Here is a 26860-nt window from a genome sequence, read left to right as displayed (position 1 = left end):
CTTGTGGATGATGGCCCCCAAGCGAAGAATGTTGTGTGTGGATGGCAATCCCACAACCAGCAACAAAGCTTGGGGCGAGGGTATCACTGCCAATACAACTATGGTACCGAATATAAATAATGAATTTCTAAGTTGTTAAGCTGCTTGCTTTAATTTCACACGATACACATCAAGCCGTACTATGCCGCATGAGAATGGGTTATTGAAATGATAAATTTATCGTAAATATTCGAAAGATGGAGTTTGTGAAGTGCATGTATCAAGGGAAGTTAATTTCACCTAGTTGCATATGGCTTATTTGTTGATAGAGCAATTACAAGGATGAACCGGTCAAGGGTTATGAATGATATAATCATAAAAAGAATGACATTAAGAATTGTGCATACAAGTGTTAAGTAATTTTTTCATAGAATCGCTCTTTGATCCCAAGGGGGAGAGCAAATATGCGATGGAATTGTTATCGCATCTATTCTTGTATTGTTTGGAAAAAATACAATTGGTTTTGTTGGTTGATCGAACAACACCCTAAATGCTTTTACATTCAACGAATTGTTGGATTGTGGTTTGGATGATTATTCCAAATGCTTGTGATTGATGGTAAATTCATGGCGGGGATCTCTGATGACAAATTGCCATGAGAATAAAGGAATGTTTTCTTGGAAGATGATATTAGGGCCGATTGCCTTGATTGTGCTTGATTCTTAAATGAATTAATTAAGGAAATGATATTTTGCACGGGTGGATCATCTCCAAGATCGCACTATGGATTAACCCAAGAAGGGCACTACTTGATTAACGGGCCGAAGGAGTGGTGAAAAGGTCAACCATGGAAATTGTGTCTCACTCCTAGGCTGCTTGTGGGTCAAGTGGAGCTCTGGACACCCCTTGCTTAGTCCAGAACGGAGTTGAAGACTTTTGTGAGCCCAACGTCTATGGCATTGGAAGATCCCATTCTAGATAAAGGATGGAAATTATGGTGCTATATGATTTGAACCGGGTACTTGTATAGGGCAGAAGGGACATATAATTTCTCTTGTATGGGCAAGAGACAAAGATTAACTTGAAGATAAGTTAAGGAACTTGTTTGACAAAAGGATTGCATGTTTTGTTTTTGTGTCAGTGCTATAAATTTACGTGAACAAACTATGTTCCCTAAAAGGCTTAATTAAGAAAGCTGATTTTAAATGTCACACATAAATGTGATAGAACCTAATTAGATAACTAAAGAATGCACATTGAGGGAAGCGGGTGGGCGAAACCCTCAACAGGTCAGGTGGTCCCAGAGAACTGGGAGGCTTCTCACAAGGTTTTACCATCGACCTTTAGGTATTGTTAGGTTAGAACCTAATTCATGCCATTTTAGGAGACCAAAATGGGACTATACCCTACAGGTAGAGAGGTTGAGCGGCGCATCCCTCTCATTTCCCATTCTCTTTGAACGAAGTGCGGCATGGGTCTGCTTTAGTTTGGGTATCTGCATAAAGTAGGATGTCCAAGACCTGAGGCTAGAATGTTATCAGGAGACCTTAACCACTAGGAACCCCGATTTCAGGTCGATCCCAATGGGTTCAATCGTGAATATTCCATTGCAAGGCGAACTCCAGAAACCTTAGGTGACAAACCCCATAACATTCCATGGGAGTGCCAGGCGACGTCGCTTAGATTCGTCTCTCGATGGACCTCTAAAAACGTGCTTGGACAGCCGATAGGCTGGGAACATTACATAACATTTAGCTCTAGTAGAGCGTCTCAAAGCACATTTGATCATGCACAACATGCAGATCTTAGGCCACTAGAGTATCAATTGCTTATAGGCTGTCTAGCTGGCTATACTAGAAGCAAGACGCACCTCTTGAAATATCACCTTGTATACCACAACCACATGCTTAGGCTATTTATGCATCTTTTCCTCATGGAAAATGATATCATGATTGTGGATAACCTTGCAAGCCTATGGATTCCATAGATGATAGTCCATCTCACCTCCATCCCCATAACCAAGAAAGATGTATTTCACAGACTTAGGATCCATCTTATTGTGCTTGTCCTTGGGAACATGGCAAAATTTCTCACAACCAAATATGCATAAATGATCATGTGATGGAGCTTTTCCAATCCATAGCTGCTTTGTAACTTAGCAATCAATAGCAGTGCAAGGGCACCAATTAATCAAGCATATGACAATAGTAACTACCTTAGCCCAAAAGAGTTGTGGTAAGCCTGCCTAGCTAAGCATACTCTAGACGTGCTCCTGAATGTCCTATTCATACATTCGACATTACCATTCTACTAGGAAGGGGTGTAGGGGGCAGTCAACCGATGCTTAATATCCCACTCATCGCAAAACTGCTCAAAAACTTTTAAGACATACTCACCCCTATTATTAGACCTTAGGTGTTTCAAACTAGTTCTCCACAAGAGCAAGCCAATGTTGAAAGGTAGACAAGACATCCAATTTCTACTTAATAGGGAAATCCCAAACCTTATGTGAGTAATCATCAATGAATGTGACAAAGTAATCTGTACCACCTAACAACTAACAAGGCATGGAACCACATACATCTGAATCAACAACAGCTAAAGGCTCACCCATGCACTTCATGCCAAACTTCTTATGCATACTACGTGTCTACCTTTGCCATATAAATAATGATCCCAAGACTTAGGCGCGGAAGAGACTACAAACTAGTAAGCATTTTTATTCATTTCAAAAGATGTGCCCAAGGCGATGATACCAAAGAGATACATGTGGAACTCCAACCATAGCTAAAACATAGTCAACTAACCTAGATACAAGCAAAGGATAGAGGATACTAGACTTAACACCACATGCAATAACAAGATTCCCACAAGAAATCTTCCATGATGAATCACCAAAAGAGACAATATAACCTACATCATCCAAGGTGCCAACACAGATATGGCTCTTTGTGAGAGCCGATACATGATGTATGTCACGAAGAGTGAAGATACTGCCTAAACCAAAACGCACTTGGACATCACCAATACCAATGATCTCCAATGCTAGGTCATTACCCAAACAAACAGATCCAGTCATACTGCCATAAAAGTAAAACCACTCTCTATGAGGGGTCACATGAAAGGAAAACACATCAAGTTGCACCACATTAATCTCCTCAATCTTGACATTACTAGACTTGATAGGCACAATGCTGCGATCATCATTCTTGTCATGTACTTTTCCCTTTCCCTTTTCCTTACACTTGTTTTCCCACATTCAAATGTGTGCGAGAAGCGAGCTTTTTGAGTGAGCTTCTTTAGGCAACCTTCATTTCTTGTTCCATATAGTCCACTTATTCCACCCCTTGATTTTTTTGACCTCCACCACCACTACCACAACAACTTCCTCCACCACCACTGCCACGGCCGTTGCTACCACTGCTGCCACCACCACCACGCTACCTCCACCACCACTACCACCATCTCTACGGCCTACACCAATATTGTTGCCATCTCCACCACCACTACCATTATCCCCACCACCTCCACGATTTCCACCACTACATTCACTCACTCACATACACATACACACACACCCCTCTCTCTCTCTCTCTCTCTCTCTCTCTCTCTCTCTCTCTCTCTCTCTCTCTCTCTATGTATAATCTATTTTTCTCTTTCTAACACACTCAATCAAATAGCACTCCATCTCATGCAAATGATTTCTCTCTCTCTAGCACGTAATGTGGATTCATTCATGCGATCACCTCGGAAGAATGGAACACCATGGCCCACCTCTCTCTCTCTCTCTCTCTCTCTCTCTCTCTCTCTCTCTCTCTCTCTCTCTCTCTCTCTCTCTCTCTCTCTCTCTCTCTCTCTCTCTCTCTCGCTATGTCTCTCACAAATTACTCCATGTCTTTACTCTCTCTCAGTTTAGGGTTGTACATGCAATTTCTCCCTCTCTCTCTCTCTCTCTCTCTCTCTCTCTCTCTCTCTCTCTCTCTCTCTCTCTCTCTCTCTCTCTCTCTCTCTCTCTCTACACACACACACACATACATATGTGTGTGTGTGTGTGTGTAAGAGGGGGAGAAAGAGAGGAGTTGCTTATTTGGTCTAGTGCTCTCTGATCTAATATTCATTAGTTGCTTTATTTAGTTTCTATATTTGAGAGAGAGAGAGGGGGGGAAGGAGACACAATAGAGAGTGTGTGTGTGAGAGTGAGAGAGTGAGAGAGGGGAAGGAATAAGGGATAGAGAGAGTGGGTGTATATGTATTTGTGAGTGACACAAGGAGAGAGAGAGCAAGCAAGAGACAAGGTGAGTGTAAGAGAGGGAGAAGTGAGAAGTTGCTAAGAGAGAGAGAGAGAGAGAGAGAGAGAGAGAGAGAGTGAGTGAGAGAGAGTGAGTGAGTGAGTGAGAGAGAGAGAGAGAGAGAGAGAGAGAGAGAGTGTGTGTGTGTGTGTGTGTGTGTGTGTGTGTGTGTGTGCGAGAGAGAGGGAGATGGGGAGGAGAGAAAATAGAGAGAATAATTGGTGGAAGATGGGGGATAGAGAGAGAGAGAGAGAGACCTTAATTAACATGGGGGGAGAAACATGGGAGGGGATGGTAGTGGTGAAAGCGGTGGAGGTGGTAATGACAGTGGCGGTGGCGGTGGCGGTGGCGGTGGCGGTGGCGGTGGTGGTGGTAGTAGTAGTAGGGGTGGTAGTGGTGCTTGATATATGCACATATGTGCACAAGAGAATAGGAGGAATAAGTGGAATATGTGGAACAATAAATGGAGGTTGCCCAGAAAATCTCCCTTAAATGCTCACTCAAAAAGCTCGCTTCTTGCCCTTCCCCCCCACATTCTATGGTAGTATGGCCGAATATGACCTACTTTTTCACAATAATGACAAGTAATACCAGACTTACAAGCATGAAACTTATTACGAGAGTATCCATGTGTCCTAGATTGAGATGTGTTAGAGTCTCTACCATGGCCATTTTCATCGTGCCAACCTCTCACAATCAATGCAACATGGGATATATGGGTAGCATCCACATTCCTTCCGTTGATCTCTTCTGTCAAGAGGGCACTCTCAACATCTTGCAATTTTAACCCATCCTTAGCACAGAGAGCCGTACAAAAAGTGTTACATGACTCAACTAGAGCGCCAAGCAGAAATAAATGATGCAAAGTATCCTTGAACTCAATCTCTTGTGAAGCTAAATGGTTGATGATGGAGTGAAACTCATTCAAGTGTACAGACATAGAAGTCCCTTCCTTCATGCAAAGGTCCATCAACTATTTCAGCCAATATATTTGAGATGCAAGACTCTGCTTGTCATAAAGAGTTAATAAATATCCAAAGCTCATATGCAATTTGATTTCCAATTACAACATTATAGTGACCTCCTTAGAGAGTGATAAAATGATTGTGAGCTTGCATAGCTCATCTAGTTCATCCCAACCCTCGATTGCAATGTTTTTGGGTTTGGCACCCCCATTTTTTAGTGGTCCAACCTACAAGTTTTGCACTAAAACTTGACATATCTAGGACTCCCAATAACTGTATTTGGTCCCATCTAGGTATAGCCAGTGAGATGGCTGGCAATGACTCTCTCAATGATTCTTCCTCATCTACGAGTCCAAGGTTAGACTCCTACCATGCATCCCTGGCAATGGCTACAAGGGCCTCCCTTTCAGCTTGCTAATACAAGTGATGCAAGATATCCCTCACAACTCTCCAATGCCAGAGAGAGGGTGTGTAACAGGGTGGTGATGTGGGGCAATTATACCTCATCTATACATGTATACAAGTGTACACGATCCAAAAATGGGTTTTCCTAATGCATCAACCAAATTCTAGCATATTTTCAAATCCTAGAGATGGAATTGACCTCTAGGTTCATGTTGAGTTGTTTGATAGAGAGCAGGCTTGGCTCCTAGTCCAAGTTCACATGAGGAAACACTTTGGTTGTCTAGCCAAAGTAGGGAATCCATGGTCATTTACATGCCATGGCATCAGTGACACGATGGACACATGTGCTATTTCAGAGGCATTGTTGACAAACATAGAGAGCTACTATTATTCTTCTCTATTTCCAGGAGTTGGTATGATCGACATCAATATCAAGGCACATTAGTCGTGGCTTATACACCCAGTGCTTGGATATCTATGGTTCTATCTTATGGAAATTGTTGGATGTATTATGATGGCTTATTATCATTGTATATTGTATGGTACCAGATCACCCATGATGTGAGAGAGGTTGTTAGTACATACGTCAGTTCATGTGTGAGTTTATTATGCATGTTTGATTGGGCTGGGCATGGTTCGATATTGTTGAGATTTTATATTTGTCATTTTCATGGTGATTTAGGTATTTATTGCTAGGTAACTAGCATTAAATGTTGGCTAACCTCAACATATTTATTCAAGAACTCCCTCCTCATGTGTCATTGATTGTATCATTGTGCATACTTCCATAGGAGGGAGGACCGATGGAGAGAGGGAGCATGTGCCATTTCCCATATAATTGGTGACTCATGTTGGTTTTGTACTATCTCATGTCTTTGTACATGGATTCCATTTCTCGAGCATATCTCTGAGTTCTCTTCTTTTGCAGTGTTCTTGTGTTTTCTCTCTCTTCTATCTTGTGTTTAGTAGTCTATTTTGGCATTCTTTCATGATTCCATTGTGAAAGGTAAAGCTCGAGTGGAAGCACAAAGGTAGAAGCAAGAGCTATGGTAAATGGAGCAAGAGAGCATGATGGAGAGAGGGAGCATGTGCCAGTGCCCACACAGTTGGTGGCTCATGTTGTTTTTGTACTATCTCATGTCTTTGTATATGGATTCCATTTCTCAAGCATATCTATGAGTTCTCTGATTTTGCAGTGTTCTTGTATTTTCTCTCTCTTCTATCTTGTGTTCAGCAGTCTATTTTGGCATTCTTTTATGTTTCCATTATGAAAGGTAAAGCTCGAGTGGAACCACAAAGGTAGAAGCAAGAGCAAAGCAAGAGCTACGGTGAATGGAGCAAGAGAGCAAGAGAGAGAGACACCATATGTTGAAACTCCAACCGTCACAATGTGTGACTAGCCTTTTCTTATTTAATAGTCACTAAAAGAATAAAGAATAAAGTGGCTATGATGGGCACCTGCCACCTGTAATGTACAAGTGTGCAGGTATAGTGTGTGTAGTGAATATAGGGTGGCTAAGGCATAGGCACCTTTACCCCCAACAACCTTCCACTTAAAGGCAAATGTGTCACAAGTGAGCATTGAAAGAAAAAAGAGGAAAGTACAAATGCACATGGTGTACAATAGGATGACAAAAGATGTCAATTCATCCTACGTCCATCAACCACCTAAGGAAGGAAAAATGTTCCACTAAGAGACTTTTAATAAGCAGATCTGTAGGATTCTTATTAGTCGAGATCTTGACAAGCTCAACAGACTTGTGCTCTACTACCTCCATGATGAAGTGATAGCGCACCTCAATGTGCTTGGTCTTCCATTGGAAGACCAAATTACGAGTCAACTAAATGGCACTCATAGAATAAGAATTTGATGTAGGCGTAATAGCAATACCAAGGTTTGCCACCAAATGTCCTAACCCTACAGCAAGCCTCAATGGGGTTGCAACATACTATGCCTCAGTAGTAGATAAGGCCGTGCATTTCTACACGCCCTGGACATCCAAAAAATAGCACATGGAATAAAAGTGAAGATATATCCACAGGTGGATTTCCTACTATCTTCAATGTAGCATAGTCAAAGTCAATGTAACCCACAACTATAGTATCCTGGCTACCATAGAAAATGCACATATCTATTGTGCCTTTTAGGTATCTCATGATACCCTTCACAGCATCCCAATGTCACCTGCCACGTATAGCCATATAACATGTAATAACTTTCACTGCAAATAGTATGTCATGACAAGTGGCTATCATAGCATACATCAAACTATCCAATCTAGATGTATATAGGACCTTGGCCATCTTGACTCTCTTATCATCTCTAACTGCAAACAATCGGCATGACTAACTTTCACATAAGGTAAAGGACACCCAGTAGAGTTCAATCTTGTATATGAAATCGCTCAAGTACTATGTGTATATACTCCTTCTAGGACAAATAGAAAAGTCCCTTAAAGAGATTGTGCATAATGTGCATACCATGTGTGTGGTATGTCCCATGTACTTCATCTCAAAGCTCTTGTTGAGCTTAGTCTCTTTAGAGCATCCAGCTCAACATGAGCACTCTCAACTATAAGCATGTCATAAACATAAAGCACCAAAATAATAAGGCTACCATCACAGGTCTTCTTCATGTATAAACATGGATCCATATCGTTGTGGGAATACCTTTGCAAATGCATGAATGCAGCAATATTATGGTAGCACTTCCTAGGTGCTTGCTTGAGCCTATAAAGGCTCTTCTTCAATTTGCACACTAGGTCTTCCATGTCTTTCTCCACAAAGTCCTTAGGGGCTAATACATATAAATCGCATCATGCAAGTCCCCATGTAAGAAACAGTCTTGACATCCATCTAATAAAGATCCAAATCCAAATGAGTAACCAAGGCCCAAGACCCAAGTGTAGGGTAGTCATCTTGACTATAAGAGAAAAGACTTCATAGCCAACACAATACTCTCTTGCTTAAAACCCTTTGCAACCAATCTAGCCTTATATATTGGCTAACTTCCATGTATGATTCTTCTAGAGTGAATTGAATCAAACTCAGATTTGATAGCCCTCTCCCAAGAATGAGAATCACCTCTAGGCATAGGTTCCTCATACGTAAGTGGCTCAATAGAGTCTATCACCATGACATAATCCATAGAGGAGGGCTCATAGCAATTACGTGGACATAAAGCTCTAGTAGAGCATCTTAAAGTTGGCTATGGGGCTTGTACAGCATGTCCTCTCTATCTAACGGCATGTCCTCTCTATCTAACAGCATAAACATGCACAACAAGCAGATCCTTGGCCACTACATTATCAACTACAGCAAGTTGTCTAACTCGGATTGGTTATACGGCAATAAGACTCCCCCTAAAAGACCACTCTACAAACCTCAACTACCCGTATTACTACTTATGCATCTTTTTCTCATGGAAATTTACATCATGGCTACAAATCACCTTCTAAGCATGTGGATCCCAAAGGCAACAGCCCATCTCACTTGCATCCCGATATACAAGAAAGATGCATGTAACAAACTTTGGATCCAACCTATTACACTTGTCTTTGGGAATATGGTAGAAAGCCTCACATCCAAAGACCCTCAAATGAGCATATGACGGAGGTTGTTTAGACCATATCTCCTCTGCAACCTAACAACCAAGAGCATTGCATGGGGATCTATTAATGAGATATATAGTTGTAGTAATTGTCTCAACCCAAAAGTATTATGGTAAGCATGTGTGACTAAGCATAATACGGACTTTTTCTTGTTCATACACTCTACAATACCATTTTGGCATAGGGTGTATGGAACGGTCAATTGACGCTTAATACCTCATTCATCACAAAATTGTTCAATGCCTTAAAGACATATTCATCCCCATTGTCAAATCTTAGAAATTTCAACCTATACCAGGACTAGTTCTCAATAAGAGTAACAAAGCATTGAAATGTAGCCAAAAAATCTATTTTTTACTTAATAGGATAAGCCTAAACCTTATGCAAATAATCGTCAATAAATGTCACAAAGTACTTCACACCACCCAATGACTGACAAGGCATGGGACCACATACATCAAAATGCACAAGAGCCAAAGGTTCATCGATACTTGTAGAGCCCAACTTTTTATGATTACATGTATGTTTACCATAAAGACAATGGTCACATGAATCAAAATATGAGTAATCAAGAGGCAAAAGATATTACAAATGAGTGAGTACTTTCATTTTTTTCAAAGACATGTATCCAAGGCAACGATACCATAAAGATACATGTGGTAAATCGGTCACACCAAATACATAGTCAACAGATCCAAATACAAACAAAGGATAGAGGTTGCCAGCCTTGGCACATCAAGCAAAAACAAGGAAACCACAGATAATCTTTCTTGCAAAATCACCGAAAGAGACATGATATCCTACATCATTCAACTATCCAACAGAGACAAGGCTTTTAGTCAAAGTGGGTACATGACGTACATTATGCAAAATAAAAGAGCTACCTAAAGCAAACTGCAATCTAACATCCCCAATGCTAATGATATACAATGTAATGTCATCTCTTAGTCTCACAAAACTTGTAATATCACGATAGGTATGAAACCAATCCCGATGAGCGGTAACATGGAAAGAAGTCCCCCCAATCAAGAAACCCCTAACACTAAGAGTAGGTAGATGAAGCAACTAGATATATTCATGATTAAACTCAAGTTGCACTACATTTATCTCTTTGATCTTCACGCTAGACCTACTAGTGCTTGCCCCTTGCCTTTCTCATTCTGTATTTTATGGCATTGCGGCCTAATATGACTCTATTTCCACAATAATGACATGTCAAATAGGGCTTACATCTGCATGACTTAGTGTGAGATTGCCCACGAAACTGAGACTTGCCTCTATTGGGTTGTGAGTCTCTACCATGGTTATTTTTGCCATTAGTACCATTTTTACCTCTAACAATCAATGCATAGGAAGTGTGGGTTGCATCAATGTTCTTCTTGTTTACCTCTCCTATCAATAGCACACTCTCTACATCATTACATTTAAAACCATTCTCAAGGGGATGATTACACATAGCACTACGAAAGGTATCCCATGACTCAAGAAATTTAACAAGCAAGAACAAACACTTAATATTATCTTCAAACCGAATGCCTTGTGATACAAACTGGCTAAAAATGACATGAAACTCATTTAAATGAGTAGATAGAGTCGTACCCTCCTTCGTGCGAATGTCCACAAGCTTCTTCAACCAATATAACTAAGATGCAAGAATTTTCTTATCATAAAGTTTACAAATCTTTTTCCATAATGCATAAGCACCACCCTCAATGTCAATGACATTAAAATACATGTGCTTTGACAATGACAAAATGATAGTGGACTTATATAGCTCATCAAGTTCTGCCCATTCCTCTACATCATAAAGCTCAGGCTCTAGGCTCTCTAACTTTAATTATCTTAACCTACCTCTTTTGCACCAAGAATTGCCATATCTATGTCTTCCAATATTGAAAGTTATTGCCATCAAGCTTTTTAATATTGAAAATAGCACTATATGTTGATGTGTGTGCAATAATGACTATAAATGCCTACAAATGACAAGAGTATGGGTTGTTGTAAATTCAACAAAACAAATTCACAATTGATCCAAAAGGATGGGCAAAAGGGCATGAATAAATGATGATATAGTTTTCCACAAACTACAATCAAAAGAGTGTCAAAAAAACCTATTCACTCTCCAAAAGAATGCTTGAAAACTATAATTATAGCAATGCTCAAACAAATATAGCGGTATATGTCAATCTGACTATGGGCAAATAGTGAAGAAAGCAAGCTCCTACTACCAAGGATATCCGGTTAGCAACTGGGGTATAAAGAATGCAACTAGCAATGATTGAGTATAGACCACTAGTACCAAAGACTGCCACGAACTCAAAGTGTCAATAAATCATACATTCCATAACCATATACATCATGCATGTAGAAGAGATCTCAAGAGCAACTACAAAGATTACTCCAATGCACAACTGACTAAGCAAAGAGCAATGGAACTTAGTATATAACCAATATACATTTATACATTAGTGACAAACTATTGATAGAGGTAAGTACCGGTATCCAAAGCGTACCAAATCAAATCAACCCACAAGCAGAGGTAACTATGTCCAATAGCATACAAGAGAGTATATACATGAACCAAGAGTCCCACTATCACAATAAACCAAGCTTTGCCAAAAGTAAGTACAAGCAGCTCCCACCTGAACCGAATTCAGAATGCAAAGTGAGCAAGCAAAGCTCAAGTCATATACATCAAAGCATCTAAGAATCCCAAGCACATTACAAATACATCTGATAGTATAAGTGTCCAATGAAGCTTCAATATCCATAAGTGAGTAAGCACAGAAGCTCAAAGCAACTGACCAAATCCAAAATATATCAAATATATCTCAAATCCAAGTAGCATATCCAAAATACCATGTATGTGCAATAGGTATACAAAGCATGAAGCTCACTATTATATACTTGCTATCCAAACTATTATTACAATAATAAACACTTCAATGGTTGAGCTAATGAAGCTCTAACCAACCCAAAATCCTTTCTGAAGCATCAACGCATCATCCTGGCATTGCAAACATTTTCCATAAGCATCAGTAGAGCATTAACCAATCAAATGCTTTTGCTATCAAAAATAGAACTATTCTATTCTCTATAAAACAAAGAACTAAAAACTACATAGAATCAACTTTGTAAGTGCTAGGATCTATAGCTCTCATCACGTTTTGTACTTCTAGCTATAGAACATTTGAATCTGATATCATATACAAAAGTTATAGTCAAAATATGAAAGTGTTGTCAAGTTGCCATAGTTGTCCATGACTTCTGCAAGCATGCTCTATAGGTAGTCAAAATGGATAGAATGGCTACTTATCAACTCAACGAACACTCAAAAAAGCTCAACTAAGCTATGGGAAGCTCATTGACAAAGTTGGGAGTAAGCTCAAACTAGTCGGGAGAAGGAAAGATTCAAACTAGTTGGGAGAAGGGAAGATTCAAGCTCATTGACAAAGTTCGGAGCAAGCTCAAACTAGTCGGGAGAAGGGAAGATTCAATGTATACCTTGGGAGGAAGAAACAATGGTTCCCATGAAACCTTGAGTTGAAGTTTCTTCATGGGCTAAAGCAAATGATCGTTGAAACTCCTCAAGTCTAATTCCTAACACCAATTGAAAGGTGGAGCCGAGTGGAAGCACTCAAGCGGAAGCAAGAGGTATGATGGATAGAGAGAGAGAGAGAGAGAGAGAGAGAGAGAGGCATCGTATGCGAAAACTCCAACCATCACAATAATGTGTGATCAATCTTCCTTTATTCAATAATCAATGAAAGAATAAATAATAAATAATAAAGTGACTGTGATGGGCACTCGCCATTTGCAATATACAAGTGTGTGGGTACAATGTGTATAATGAATACAACACGACTAAGACACATGTGCTTTTACCCCCAACACATTGTTGTATCCACTTCTCACATGGTATTCTATTTAAGGTTGGGATTTGCTCTTGTCCAGTGATCGAATATCTAAGGTGTGCTAGTACTGATTTCTTTTTTTGTGAATCCTCTCGTACCCCTTAAGCAATGTGGTAGAGATGCAAATCTACATTTTGAGTTTGCTTATATTGATTGGATTTTTTGGAATGCTATGACCATGTTCATAGTCTAGGTGACCATCTACTAACCCAAAACAACATGTCTCTGCCCTTCTCAACCTGTGTTTTGCAACTTGCCATCTACATTTACTGCTCCTACCTTGTTTTAGGATTGAGATGACCTATTTAACCTATTGTATAGATGCATTTACTGCTTACTCTATCTGTGTTTTGCTTTAGCTATCTATGTTTCTAGATTTCTAACTCTTTGAAGACTGGGTGACACTATTTTCAAGCATGTTGCTGTTGCCAACTCTTTGTTTTATCTTTGACTGGTTGCATTTGTTCTAATTTCTTCTGATTTCTCTTATTCTATACCGCAATTGTCTTATTTTCTGATCAACCTCTGTGATTCACTACTCACCTTTTGTGAGTGTTTTTCTATATCCGATTGTCGTGTTTCTCTACCCCACACTTTGTGAATTGTAGATCTATTATCTATGTGTTTTCTTTACTACTTGAACCCTTGAAACTCTTGTGAGTCTGTAATTTTTGGCACGCTTCTCTCCCTTAAGATCTCTTCCATCTACTCAACTTCTTTGTGTCTCCCTTATCATGGCTCCTCCTACATCTCATATTGATGCTCCACACGCAACCATGGTTTCCTCATCTATGAGTGTTATGTTGAATACTTGCTATATTGAGATTCAGGTTGTAGTGATAATATTATATCTTGGTGCTCCAGATGTTCCAGTTTTAGAGAGGGGTAACTTCATCCGCAAATCCAATAAAAGAGAAGGGAAGGTCTTCTACTACTCACATCAAGACGAGCGAATCAATCCACTATATTACCCCTACCCACAGAGGCACAGTAGTAATTACAATGAAAGTGAGCATGCAAGGTATAACTTTCCAAGGATTCCAAATGTAAGGATCACTCACATGAACTTACTTATTTTTTTCCAACCCATAGATTTAGTGCCTTCCTTCAAACACTTCATACGAGATTTTAACAACTACCCAAACCCTTTTTTTATCACAACTTATAACTATCTTGGGCTCTTGATCAAGCTTCTACCACATCTAATCACATTCTATGTAGACAAGGCTCTTACTATTGTTCTATCCAAGCCCTACTATTGCCTACTTCTTATATAGAATTGCTAGATGATATGGTGGATAGAAAATTCACCAAATGCTCCCACACATTCTTCTCTAAGTTTTTGTTGCAGCTTCAAGAGTCTGTGAACAAATATCTTCTCAACAAAAGTGATGCTTCCACATGACACTCTATCCTCTTCTTGAGTCATGAACTCTCCAATTATTCATTCGTATATTCGAAAAAACAAATATAAAAAAGATACACACCACACTTTCACTGCACCTAGGGGTTCTCAAGTTAGAAGCATCTAATTGCATTGATCAGTAAGCTTCATTTCTAACCCCCTAGCCCTCACGTCACAACACAATCTCAAGGCACTTAAGGGCAAGACATCCCGAGCTTGCTAGAACGATCTGTTACCTTGAAATCTACATTACACAATAAAACTCTACATCAACTAGATTCTCAAGTGTAGAACAACATTAGGGTTTCACCTAGAATTCAACCCATCTCCCAATTGCACTTGCACACGCACTAGTCATTGCACAAGCGAGGTAAATGTACCCCTTAGGAATGACAGGAGTTGTCTTACATGCTTGCGAAGAATCCCCTAGAGACCCCCCTCAACATTATTGGCCCTACATCATTCCTATCTTTTTCTTCCATTATGTAACCAATTAACACCAAGCAACCATCCCTCCTATGCCAATTCTCTTCATCAACTATCTGAGCATTCCTCATCTTTGGTGTAAGCTATAACATACTACCTTTCACATGAGTGCCATGGGATTAGCAATGGTCCTAAGAGGGGGATATCATTTTATGACAATGTGCAACAAGGTGAAAGATGGGACAAAGGACATACCATTATTTTCAATGGATAATTTTGGTAGCATTCAAACTATTGTCTTTTGTAATATGACATGTTGTATAATTAGTTAATGAGATAGAGTCCTCTCACTTGCAAGCTCATTTACTAGTTGAATGCTTCTTTATTATGTGAGTAAGCTAACACCAAAGAATGAGGTTCTATATCACTAGAGCTTACATTCCATGCTTCTCTTTCTTTTTTGTAGCCCTTCTCTTGGCTAGTAGATCTCGGTTGGTCATTAAGAGGGGCCTAGAATCTATCCATGATCTTGGCATTTATCACAATAGAGACAAACTTTCACAGGTGTTAAATTGTCAGTTTTTCGATTTCAATATGTCACACACCTTTGTATGGATTGTTTATAAAGACATGAAGCACTCTCTCATTACATGACCTTCTCAAGTGCATTGGAATTAGGCTCTTAATATGTGCTAACAAATCAAGATGGTTTCATACATTGTAAGGAGTAAGTACATGATGGTCTAACATTAGTACACTTGGGTTACATGGTTTAGACAGATTCCAATTCTTACATTTGAAACATGAATATAGGCCAACATGGTTTGTAGCATGCCCCAAAAAGTAAAGGATTGAAAGTCATCTTAGGATCAAACTAGAAACACAAGGTGAAAGATAATCAAATCCTAAAACATTATTTATATTATTTCCATCACAAGAAATTTTAAACAAATTCCTACTCGATATCCACCACATCATGAGTTTTTGTGAGGGAGGGGACCACATACCTAGCTAGATGCACTTGAGGACAAACTGCACTTAACTAGGCAGGCAATGCCCCCCAAGCAAAAGCTAATGTTGACCAATGTAGGACCAAGCAAAAGCTCATGTTGACAATGTAAGAGTATGTTGAGAACTTGTGCATGTTCGTATAGGCAACGACACAACTTGCAAGTGCATCATGGAGAAAAAAATGTAAGTTGACCATTCCAACTTTTCCCCTAATAAAGTGGGTAAGAATGATAGGAGAGAAACACTCTTGCAAGCTCTCACATTTGCCATACATAATGTATCCATGAACCAATAAGAAAGGAAGTACATGAAAAATATATGAACACCCACCCCCCACAATGAAGAATTTCAAGTTCCATGATCTCAAGAAAGTGCAAAAGATAAACTTCCTACTACACTTTCCATGAATAACTTTCCTATCATTGTCTTGCTTTTTCTTTTCAATCCCAAGTCCCAACCACTAGACCATCATCATTACAACACTACATCCATTCTAGGGCACTCTAAGAACCTATTCTAAGGACCATAGGTCCTTAATCCACTACAAGGAAATAGACATTGTGACCAAAGGTCCTTCCTTACCCCTCTGAGGATCACAAGTCCCCACATGGCCCCTATTTGAGGCCCAAGGATATGATAGGCTAGTAATGGTTGAAGAAGATGTGGGGAGTTGTGTTGCACTCTAAAATTTATTCTTTAAGGAAAAAAAGCTTAAATAATCGATGGAAAACTTGTTTCAAAAGTATATGTACTTTAAAATCCATCCAACAACCATAAGTTGGATTAAGATTTCAAGGAAAATTGCTCATCCAATCACAACCCTACAATATGATTCTAAAAAACTTAGAGGATGTATGCTCCTATCATCAAATTAACAATATTTACATCCTCGATTGATTTATAGATTCCTCACAAGCATACTCCTTTCAAAATTCTTACAAGGTTTTCATCATCCCCATTAATCCGAATGTGGTGTATTCATGTTGATAACTTAGGAAGGCATGTGTACAAAATGAACCCATAAGGCACAATTCAATTTTCTATTATAGGTCCATAACATATTGTACATAGGATCGAATGCCATAAGGCTAGGTCCACAACACATTGTACATAGGATTGAACACCATAAGTTAACATTGCCTTTTTAATCAATAAAATCTAAGGGCTCACTTACATAATCAACAAACCAAATATCAATATTGCCCGCAAGCAAGGTGGAAAAGAAGAATGTAAGATTTTCAAGATTCTTAAAACTATCCCACAACTCTCAACTCTTAGAACCCACACACATGGCAAAGACAACTAGCTAAACTCCCAACCTACTTCCATTTCACCCAACACCGGAATCCTAAGGCATTAGAATCCCCAAGTTCCTTGGCCACTAAAATCCCCAAGTTCTAGACTATGTCCAACCTCTAGTTTTATTAGTCACTAATTGATTTGTGCTCACTCCCTTTATTTCCCAAGGCACCCACACCCATGGCAAAGTTTACAACTAGCTAAACTCCCAACCTACTTCCATTTCACCCAACATCGAAAATCCTAAGCCATTAGAATCCCCAAGTTCCTTGGCCACAAAAACCTCCAAGTTCCAGACTACTATGTCCAACCTCTAGTTTTATTAATCGCGAATTGATTTGTGCTTACTCCCCTTTATTTCCCAAGCCCCCAAGCCTATCTCCGTCCTTTCACTCCCTAAACATTTACCCTCAACTCCCAACTACAACCCCTTACCCCCCTAATCATACTCCCTCAACTTGTCTTGCATCCCTACCCTCCAACCATTACCCCTTAACCCCCACTCCCAACTCCCATCTCCCATCTCCTACCCACGACCTCCTGATTGCATTCTCTAAATCTCACTACCACCATCCCTACCCTAACCTGCAACCCTTGTAAGTTCTCCGACTTCAACTTCCTATTGAGGCACTTCCTAGCCAATCCCACAAGACTCTCTCCAAAATCCCTTGACATGAACCTATTCCTTCCCACCAACCCCTAACACTTCACCCCCAACTCCCTAGAACCTTGCAACCTCTTAACTACCCAACCAATCCAACAAACCTAACAAGATCCCTTGATCCTATACCCACCTCCCTTTTCTCCAACCCAAGACTCTCTCCAAAATCCCTTGACCTGAACCTATTCCTTCCCACCAACCCCTGACACTTCACCCCCCCAACTCCCTAGAATCTTGCAACCTCTTAACTACCCAACCAATCCAACAAATCTAACAAAATCCCTTGATCCTATACCCATCTCCCTTTTCTCCAACCCCTAAACCTTCACTTTACCACCAATACATAACACCAAACTCAATACATCCTAGAACCTTTCAACCATATACCTCTTACACCTCAATCGTAAAACTTTTCGACAAAACCCCTAAAGCCCTAAACTTGTCCCTACCCCTAACTCATATCCCCATCCCCAAACCATAAACACCCAATTGTGTTCTCTAAATCTCACCACCACAATCCCTACACTAAAATTTGCAACCCTTGCAAGTCCTCCACTAGGACATCCTTTTAAGGCTACAACTTCCCAAACAAATGAACAAAACTGAATTCAAAAATCCCTAACCCTAACATGTCCCTACCCCTAACTCATATCCCCATCCCCAAACCATAAACACCCAATTATGTTCTCTAAATCTCACCACCACAATCCCTGCCCTAAAATTTGCAACCCTTGCAAGTCCTCCACTAGGACATCCTTTTAAGGCTACAACTTCCCAAACAAATGAACAGAACTGAATTCAAAAATCCCTAACCCTAAACCTATCTCCCCTCCAACTGACCCCTAACCCGCAACTTCCAATGCCATGAACCTTTCACAACTTCCCAACCAATCCACCAAATCTATCAATGAAACCCCTACACCCTACATCCATCTCCCATCTCTCCAACCCCTACACCAAACTCAATATACCCTAGAACATTTTAACCATATTCCCCTTAACCTCAACCAAAAAACTTTCAACCAAAACCCTATACAACCTAAACATGTGTTTCCTCCACCCTCCACCCCTAAGCTGCGACTCTTTCCATTAAGCCTACAGCCTTTGTAATCAAATCCTATTCATCTCAACAATAATTACCCATCATACATCAAATTGTTTTTCTTAGAGGCTACAACTCACCTAACTAATTGAACAAAACCACCAACTTATGCAAACCACCAAAAATGGAAGCATTTAAGATTCAAAACTAGATATCCACTCGACATTTCCTAGTTGGCCCTAGAATCTTGCAACCAGTTCGACAATTATCACTACCCTACCTAAGTTCTCTCCCTTCCTCTTTAAGCTACACAATCCAGCTCAAGACCTTTCTTCCCTTTATGCCACAAAATCCAATAAAACCACGTTTTCCAAACTACTAAACGTAGGACCACATAAGATTCCAAAGAACATATATACTCCAGTTCTTCCTAACGTGACTTCAAGCACAAGGCATTTAGCTCCTGACCATTCTCTCTTTCAGCTCTGACCATTCTCTCTTATAGCTCCTGACCAATCTAGCAAACAGTCAACTATTGACAACCACCATACATAGAAGATTATAAGAGTCAAAAATTCACTTCCCATAGTTTCTACTATGCTCCTTCAATCCCAAGGTTTGTATGAAGATAAAATTAGGTCTCTCTCTTGTTGACCAAGATACAGATAGGAGTCTCATGAGTAACCCTCTTACTGTCCATCTGCTTACATGCCTCCTCAGCCATTGGCCCTTGACCCCCCAACCTATCATCCCCCTTGTTGCATGGCCTCCCCTTGCCTCTGCTGCCCTCCCTGCCCATTTCTCTATCAGCTCTTCCTCCATCCTACCCCAACCATCACTCCTAACTTCTGCAGACCCTTTGTGCCCCACAGTCCCCTGTATGCCCACCTCCCCTTGCCTCTGCTGCCCTTCCCGCTCATTCCTCTAATCAGCTCTTCATCTGACCCCCATCACCTCCACAGCCTGCACGGCTGTGGAAAGTTTAACTGACACTATTGACCATTTTTTAGCTTGAGGCAACATAAGGCAGAAGATTACTCGGCATATTTGAACCATTTAAGTTGGGCAATGATTAGATAATCTGCAACCTGGTGAGCAAGAATATACAGACAGTAGGTTTTTTAAACATGAATTGTATGATATCTGCTTCTTACATATGCAGATGATCAGATTCAAATGGATGGCATCTGCTTCTTGCATACACAGATGACACTCTGTTAAACTTACAAGCTAATATGACAGTATTTGGCTTAGCCGCCAAAATGGGAAAAAATGGGTCTCCAAAATTGTTGAGCCCCTTCCAGGGCTCTTAATATCTGTTTCTCCTAATACCTGTTTCTGTTACCACCGCGAAATCCACCTCTGTTAGAAGTAGATCTGCCAAATCTGGTAGAACCACCCCCATGGCCAGATCTACCACGACCTCCACCAAATCCGCTCCTACACATGACAGAACAGCATAATTATGTTTTGGACATTCATGATATGAAAACTAATCTTTTGCAATAACATTCAAAATTACCCTCTTCCGAAATTGTTGCGCTCTGAACGAGTTTGCAGTTCAGGAAGACTGTCTGGTACTGTTATACTAAAGCTCTCCTGGGTCCCAAAATTTCTTTGCTCACCTCCTTGAGCTGCTTTAGTTCCAAAAACGCACACATTTCATTGACTCAAACAATAAAATCTAAAGGCTACTGCCCACATTTCATTGACTCGAACAAGAAAATCTGAAAGGTGGACTCTAAAGGCTAGTGCCCACATTTCATTGACTCGAACAAGAAAATCTGAAAGGTGGACTCCCTTGATGTCAAAGGAGACCAAATACCTGAAGTAAAATCTTCCAAAAGCTCGACAGGAACATCAAATACTGCACCCAGTCCATCAACTGTAATAGACATGCCCTTAACCTTCTCTACAGTCTCCTCTGGTAGAACTCTTTTCAAGCAGCTGAATGCATAGCTGCAAATTTATCAACCACACCATGTAAGGGCCAAACAATTCAAACTCTATATGGGCACACAGTACTTGCTAATAAGACGTACGTCGGGGTGTAAAATGGTCTGCCAGTTTGAAGCATCACTGTGACGTGGTTGTCCTGACTACTTAGCAATGACCTTTTTTTCACATCAGTATGCCCCTGCCAAAATATGAGAGCACATCAGGATCCATGGCAACTGAACTGGCACATTTAACAGAACAATTGGCCAAACAATATCTTATTGTCTTGCATGTTATCTCCATGTTACACACCAGAGTTATACCTTAACAAGCAGCCAATCATCAAGATGTGATGGACCCTACAGAGCTAAAGACCTTCCAGATGCCCAAATACAAACCAAACAGCAGCTATTGCCCTACAAGCAACAGAAAGAAAAAGAAACACTACTTACTGCAATCCTTGCTAAAGCTTTTGCTAAAAGATCTGCAGCAGAATGATACCCGCTCTCCAGCAGCTGCTCTGCAGCCGGTCTAAAGATAGATAGTACACTGCAATCAACAAGACCCAGTATGAGCAGTGATGCCCTGCCTTTAAACCATCACATTTGCATGCCCTTGGTGATTCCAACAAAATTTTTGGTACCTGTCTGAGACTTCAAGAACTTTCTCCTGAGCAGATGCACAACATGATCGTGCAATATCTGCAGGATGAGGAGCAGAAATCCTCTCAAATTGGAAGCCAGCCTTCCGTTCAATGTTAGGTATCATATAGTCTTTTGAACGGTCATTGAACAGCACAGAAATGCCAGTCTTTCCTGTGTCAAGCAGTATAAAACAAACAATGGATAAAAGGCAGATTATCAGTTTTGAGAATACTATTAAGCACACAAAATTACTGAAACTGACAGGTTGGTACACCTCCACAAAATCAACCAAAAAGACATGACACCTCAGCTGTTGCCAGCCTATCTACTAGTGCTACTCACTTAACTGCCACTGAACAGGGGAGCAGGTATAACACTTACCATGCGTTGTGAACTATAAATTGTCGAGCTATATTACTTGTTTTACCTCAGCACAGACTTTCGAGATAACTCTATGTGCATTCTTGTTAAGACTATGTTCCCAACATAGCAAAACCAATTCCAACTTGTTTGACCTATACCATAGACTGATATGGGCAAGATTTGACAGTCAAAAGCACATGGTGGAGTGAAACTTGAATCAAATTCAGGTTGGTCAGGGACTTAGGTCTATCAAGGTAACAAATACATGGCCATCATAAAAGCCATGTACACAGCCAAATCCTGACAGGCACAGTGCTGACAGATGTGCACACTTTCAAGGTCAGAATAATCAAACTGTGGCAGTTCAGATCATACTTCTAAATATTGGCTTTAAGATATTGCCCGTATCCCTGCAGTAATAGATCATACTTCTAAATCTAAATACTGGCTTAAAGACATTGTCAACATCCCTTGACAAGGGCTAGAGTTTTGCATATACATATTACAAGGATGGATGCTACACTCTGAAATGCTATTGACTTCATCCTTGCACATCTCCAGATTTTGAGTCTCGATCTATCCTCTAATTTCTGCAAATTTCTGTTTTTTCTACTGCTACATCTTCCAGGAACATCTGTAAGTCTAGATGCAGATATGCCACTTAAAACGAAGAAACAGGTTGGGAAGCTCATCCTACTGTGTTACCATTATATTTCAAAATTAACATTTAACAGATACATAAAGAGTTAGTTCTGTCATGTTAGTTCTTAGAGGGACCGAAAAGTTTATTTGCTGTATCCAAAGGTATTTGCAGCAACAAGTGGGATTACCTGCTCTTCCTGTTCGTCCAGAGCGGTGAATATATGCCTCAACATCCCTGGGGGGCTCACACTGCATGCATGCAAAGCACTCAGAAATACTTCACAATAAAAAGACGCAGGAGACAATCAGTCTATGCTGAATGAGTGAAATTTTACCTGGATAATCAGCTGAACATCATTAATATCTAGACCCCGAGCGGCTACATCAGTGGCTACCAGTACTGAAAATTTGCCTGTACGAAACCCAGCAAGAGTCACCTGAAACAGGAGAAGATCAGTGCCACACATGCTACTGATAAGAAATTGAAATCAAAGATGTAAAACCCTAAGTCTTACCTCCCGCTGACCCTGGGCTATATCCCCATGTAGCACTCGGGCAGCAGGTAATACACTTGCAAGCTCAGATGCATTGTTCTTCGTCTCTGTAAAAATTATGGTACGGCCACCACTGAAACAGTTTTTCAAATGAACGTCAGCATAATCCATGTCTAATCTCCAAATACAAGAAAGGCGATAATACTCAGAACACAAGATAGGTGGTAATGCATTACAAGCTTGTTAGCAACAAAATCATTATTATGCAGACCTGCTGTAACAGCTGATCACATCTGGGATAAGCTGTGCTCGTGCTGATCTTGCACACGGGAGGAGGAGATGTCTGACACTTGAACTCGCCTTCATTTTCTCATCTCCCACCAGATCAACAGTTTCTTTTGTGGCTTTTAAGAATCTAGATGCTATCTGCAAATATGCCATCATACAGATAAGTCACAAACAGGCTGCATGACTTGGACACAACCCTACATTACCAAGTAAGAAAATGGAACACACCTTTTGTACCCAATCAGGCATAGTTGCACTAAACAAAAGAGTCTGAACCGTTGTTGCATCCTCAACATGGCCTATCAGTCAAGGTAAAAATAGGATAAGAACCAGCAATAATCAATCACATAACAGCAGCCAAAACTATGCACATGCTAAAGCAAAGAAAGATTTCTGTCAATATGAAATGAAGGACCAAACAGCCCACATACTTCTCAGGAAAGTGAAAAAGTCACCTAGTTTAGGAGAGCGAACTAACAAAGGCCTCATAGAAAGGCCTGTTTTGAACCTTGCAGATTCAAGGCCCGACTTAAGAGATCAAACTAACAAAGGCCTTGTAGAAGGCCTCTTTGGAACCTTGCCAATTCAAGACACCCTACAATTACTTGTTGAGTAAGGCAGATCTTAGGAACTACAGCCATTTATCTACATACATGCTTGTTCTACCATAATCCAAGTTTCTTTTCTTGATCAAAGAGGACCTACAATCTGCTGGCTCAAGCGGTTGCAAGTTCCATGCCAATATTTTTAAGTCATAGATCATTTCTAGATGTTTGTCTGTGCTGACTAATGCTTAATCATCAAACATTTACTTGGCTTAGCAACTAAAAAAGCAAAGGGGAGCAGGAAGAGTTTCAAGAGATGACACAATGAACCAGCAGCTTCTGACTTTCACTAGTGCAATCTACTACGTGTGTAGCACACAAGTATGAAAAGCCTAAAAGTGATCCTTAGAGCAAACTGAAAGACCAGAGATCTGCAAAAGGAATTAACAGATTTGATCACCATGTACAATCTAAAATTCTGCAATACTGGAGCTCAGAAATGTTTTGAATCCCATCACAATTTGTTTGCAACACCAAATACCATTATATTATAAAGTTCCCTGCAAGAAAGAAAGATCATGAAGCATCTAAATCTCACCGAGTATAGTCTCAACATCATCAACAAAACCCATGTTCAGCATCTCATCAGCTTCATCAAGTACCCTAAATTTCAATGTTTTCAGATTCAAGCTCCCTCGTTCCAAGTGATCCTGATAATAGTCAGTAAGACGGAATCATACTCATAGATATCACAGCAAAAATAACAATAGAGCACCTGCAGTGTAATACATACCTTCACGCGACCAGGAGTTCCTACCACCACATCTACTCCTTTTCGCAATGCACCCTGCTGGGGACCATATGGTGCTCCCCCATATATACAAACAGTACTGAGACCAAGAGCCTCCCCATAAAACTCAAAATCTGCATGAACCTGGTGAATGGCAGGGCTTCAGCTGATGCTGTGTCAATTCATTATTGCTTAAGAAACAGCATGTAATCATATCACCTGCTTTGCAAGCTCGCGTGTAGGTGCAAGCACGAGGACACTAGGCGCTCTTCCATAGGCACGACTTCTCCCCTTGAATGCATCTGATAGCTTCAGAGACTCCAAAATGGGAAGCACAAAAGCCAGAGTTTTACCCTGAAAGCAGACCAGACAGACATTATTGCATTGTAGCAAATGACCGAAACCAGTAAAGCTGGGGCTGTTCAAAAGCACCACATTATAAGCCTCCTGCTCTCACCTGCCCAGTGCGAGCTCGACCAACAAGATCATTCCCTTCATAGATGGCATTGAAGGTGAGAGCTTGAATAGGGAACAGAGCCTCTATGCCTTTTGATTTTAGCTTCTGCCTTAGAGCATCTGATATTTTGAAATTGCTTACTGCATAAGGATTAACGACCTCGCTTCCCTGTTCACTGTCAGCACTGTCACTTGGTTCGGACTTTGCAAGCTTATGTTTCCGTTCCACTTCCGGTGATTCAGAGGATTCTCTCTTCTTCTTCTTCTTCCTTGGCTCATCAGAAAGTGGTAAGGGCTGCGGTGAACCACTGTCGTCCCCTTTTTTCTTTTTTTTCTTCACCTTTTTACAGTCGTCAGCTACAACTTGGTGCTCTGAGGAATCCTGAACAATGCCATCCACGTCCCTGTTTTTACTCTTCTTTTTCTTCTTGCCTGAGTCGATCGGGGAATAATCAACTGTCTCCTCTAATGCCATTGTTTTCTTCGTGTCTGGCCCTGGCATTGGTCGATGTGGACTCAAAGGGATCGTGAAGAAGCAGTGTCACGATACCACAACCTCTGCGATGACAATGCGTGACGTTTACTTCCGTCGGCAAAACGCCTCTGTGTGATTTCCGTCAACTATGTTGCCTTGCCGATATAACAAACAATAAAAGTCCCCGAAACGCTCCTGTGAGCTTTCCTTCGATTTGCTGTTGGAGGACGAGCCGGAGTACTTTCCTTCGATTTTGTGAACTTGCTGACACTGAAAACCCTAAAACCGAACGCTGATTATTCGCGTACTACGTGTAACGAAAGGACAAAGCTTTCCGGAACTTGCCGGATTCAACAGACCCTATCAGTTAAAAAACGCTGATGCAGTACTACATGCAACGACGAGATAAGCTTGCGGATGATCGAACAGTTAAATGCTGGCACAATCCAAATCGGTTGCTGCATCCAAATGGCAGCTCTGCACAGGCGTTGCTGAAAGAGGAAACCCTAAAAGACGTTAGATGAAGCTGATCATCGCATACGCTCACAGCACACAGATGGCAAAGAGGGCAGCTCTCAGCAGCCGACCCGAAAAGAAGGAAGTCGTGGCGCCCCCAATGATATTTATCGAAACCCTAAACTCCCCCGTTAACCCCTAACACTCGGAAAAATCTTCTTTAAGGTAGAATAACACCTAGCAATTTGTGCTTTTATTTTCTTTAACATAGAATAAGAGCTAACACTTTGTGCTTTTAGTTGACACCAGTATATGTGGTCACTGGTGTTTTTTTCTTATTTGGGTGAGCTTTGAAATTCCGGGTCCAATTGAGGTGCAAGGTTGCTTGCAACTATGTTTCTCTTATTATTATTCAAAGGTTTTCGAACATATCTTCAATCAATTTGAAAAACCTTTGGATGATAAAAAAGGGCCTTCCAATAGGACACACTTAAGGGGAGTGAACTCATTGTGCAAGCTGAGAAGTTTTGCACACATTTTGCTTAAGTGCATAGGCAGGAGAGAGAGAAAAAAATGTTCCACAAGTTGTCTCTATATGATGATCTGCATGATTGAAATGGCCACCACCCAAGCACCTTGGTTTTATTGTTTGAATCTGTTGCAAAATGAACAGTAAAATGAAGTTTTGCAGACCTAATGTAGTACGAGTTATTGTTAACACTCAATGGAAGGCTTCTTGGGTGGTTTCTATGGAGTGAATGT

The 26860-nt window shown here is 40.5% G+C and overlaps 1 protein-coding gene across 2 annotated transcripts; it reads right to left on the bottom strand.

The window, feature by feature from the left end:
• Nucleotides 1-20099: 20099 nt before the first annotated feature.
• Nucleotides 20100-26240, bottom strand: LOC148016331 (DEAD-box ATP-dependent RNA helicase 7-like). 2 transcript variants are annotated; one of them, XM_087663683.1, is made up of 15 exons: nt 25169-26240; nt 24931-25065; nt 24715-24855; nt 24520-24631; nt 23605-23675; nt 23360-23514; nt 23110-23221; nt 22930-23031; nt 22783-22843; nt 21589-21760; nt 21398-21494; nt 21050-21144; nt 20833-20966; nt 20530-20644; nt 20100-20447 (listed from the first exon to the last, which is right to left on the bottom strand). In XM_087663683.1, exons 1-15 carry the CDS (start codon nt 25667-25669, stop codon nt 20333-20335), a joined length of 2118 nt encoding a protein of 705 aa, XP_087519809.1. In that variant the 5' UTR covers nt 25670-26240; the 3' UTR covers nt 20100-20332. The 2 variants fall into 2 exon arrangements, with proteins under 2 accessions (XP_087519809.1, XP_087519810.1); XM_087663684.1 differs by having other exon boundaries at nt 20530-20641.
• Between the last annotated feature and the right edge of the window lie 620 nt (nt 26241-26860).

The sequence above is a fragment of the Lygodium microphyllum genome, chromosome 23 (assembly GCF_053477565.2).
Source record: "Lygodium microphyllum isolate KBCC chromosome 23, Lygodium_microphyllum_v1.1.10, whole genome shotgun sequence".
Taxonomy (NCBI): domain Eukaryota; kingdom Viridiplantae; phylum Streptophyta; class Polypodiopsida; order Schizaeales; family Lygodiaceae; genus Lygodium; species Lygodium microphyllum.
Note: the sequence above shows the minus strand (reverse complement) of the source record. Positions and strands in the feature narration are given on the sequence as shown.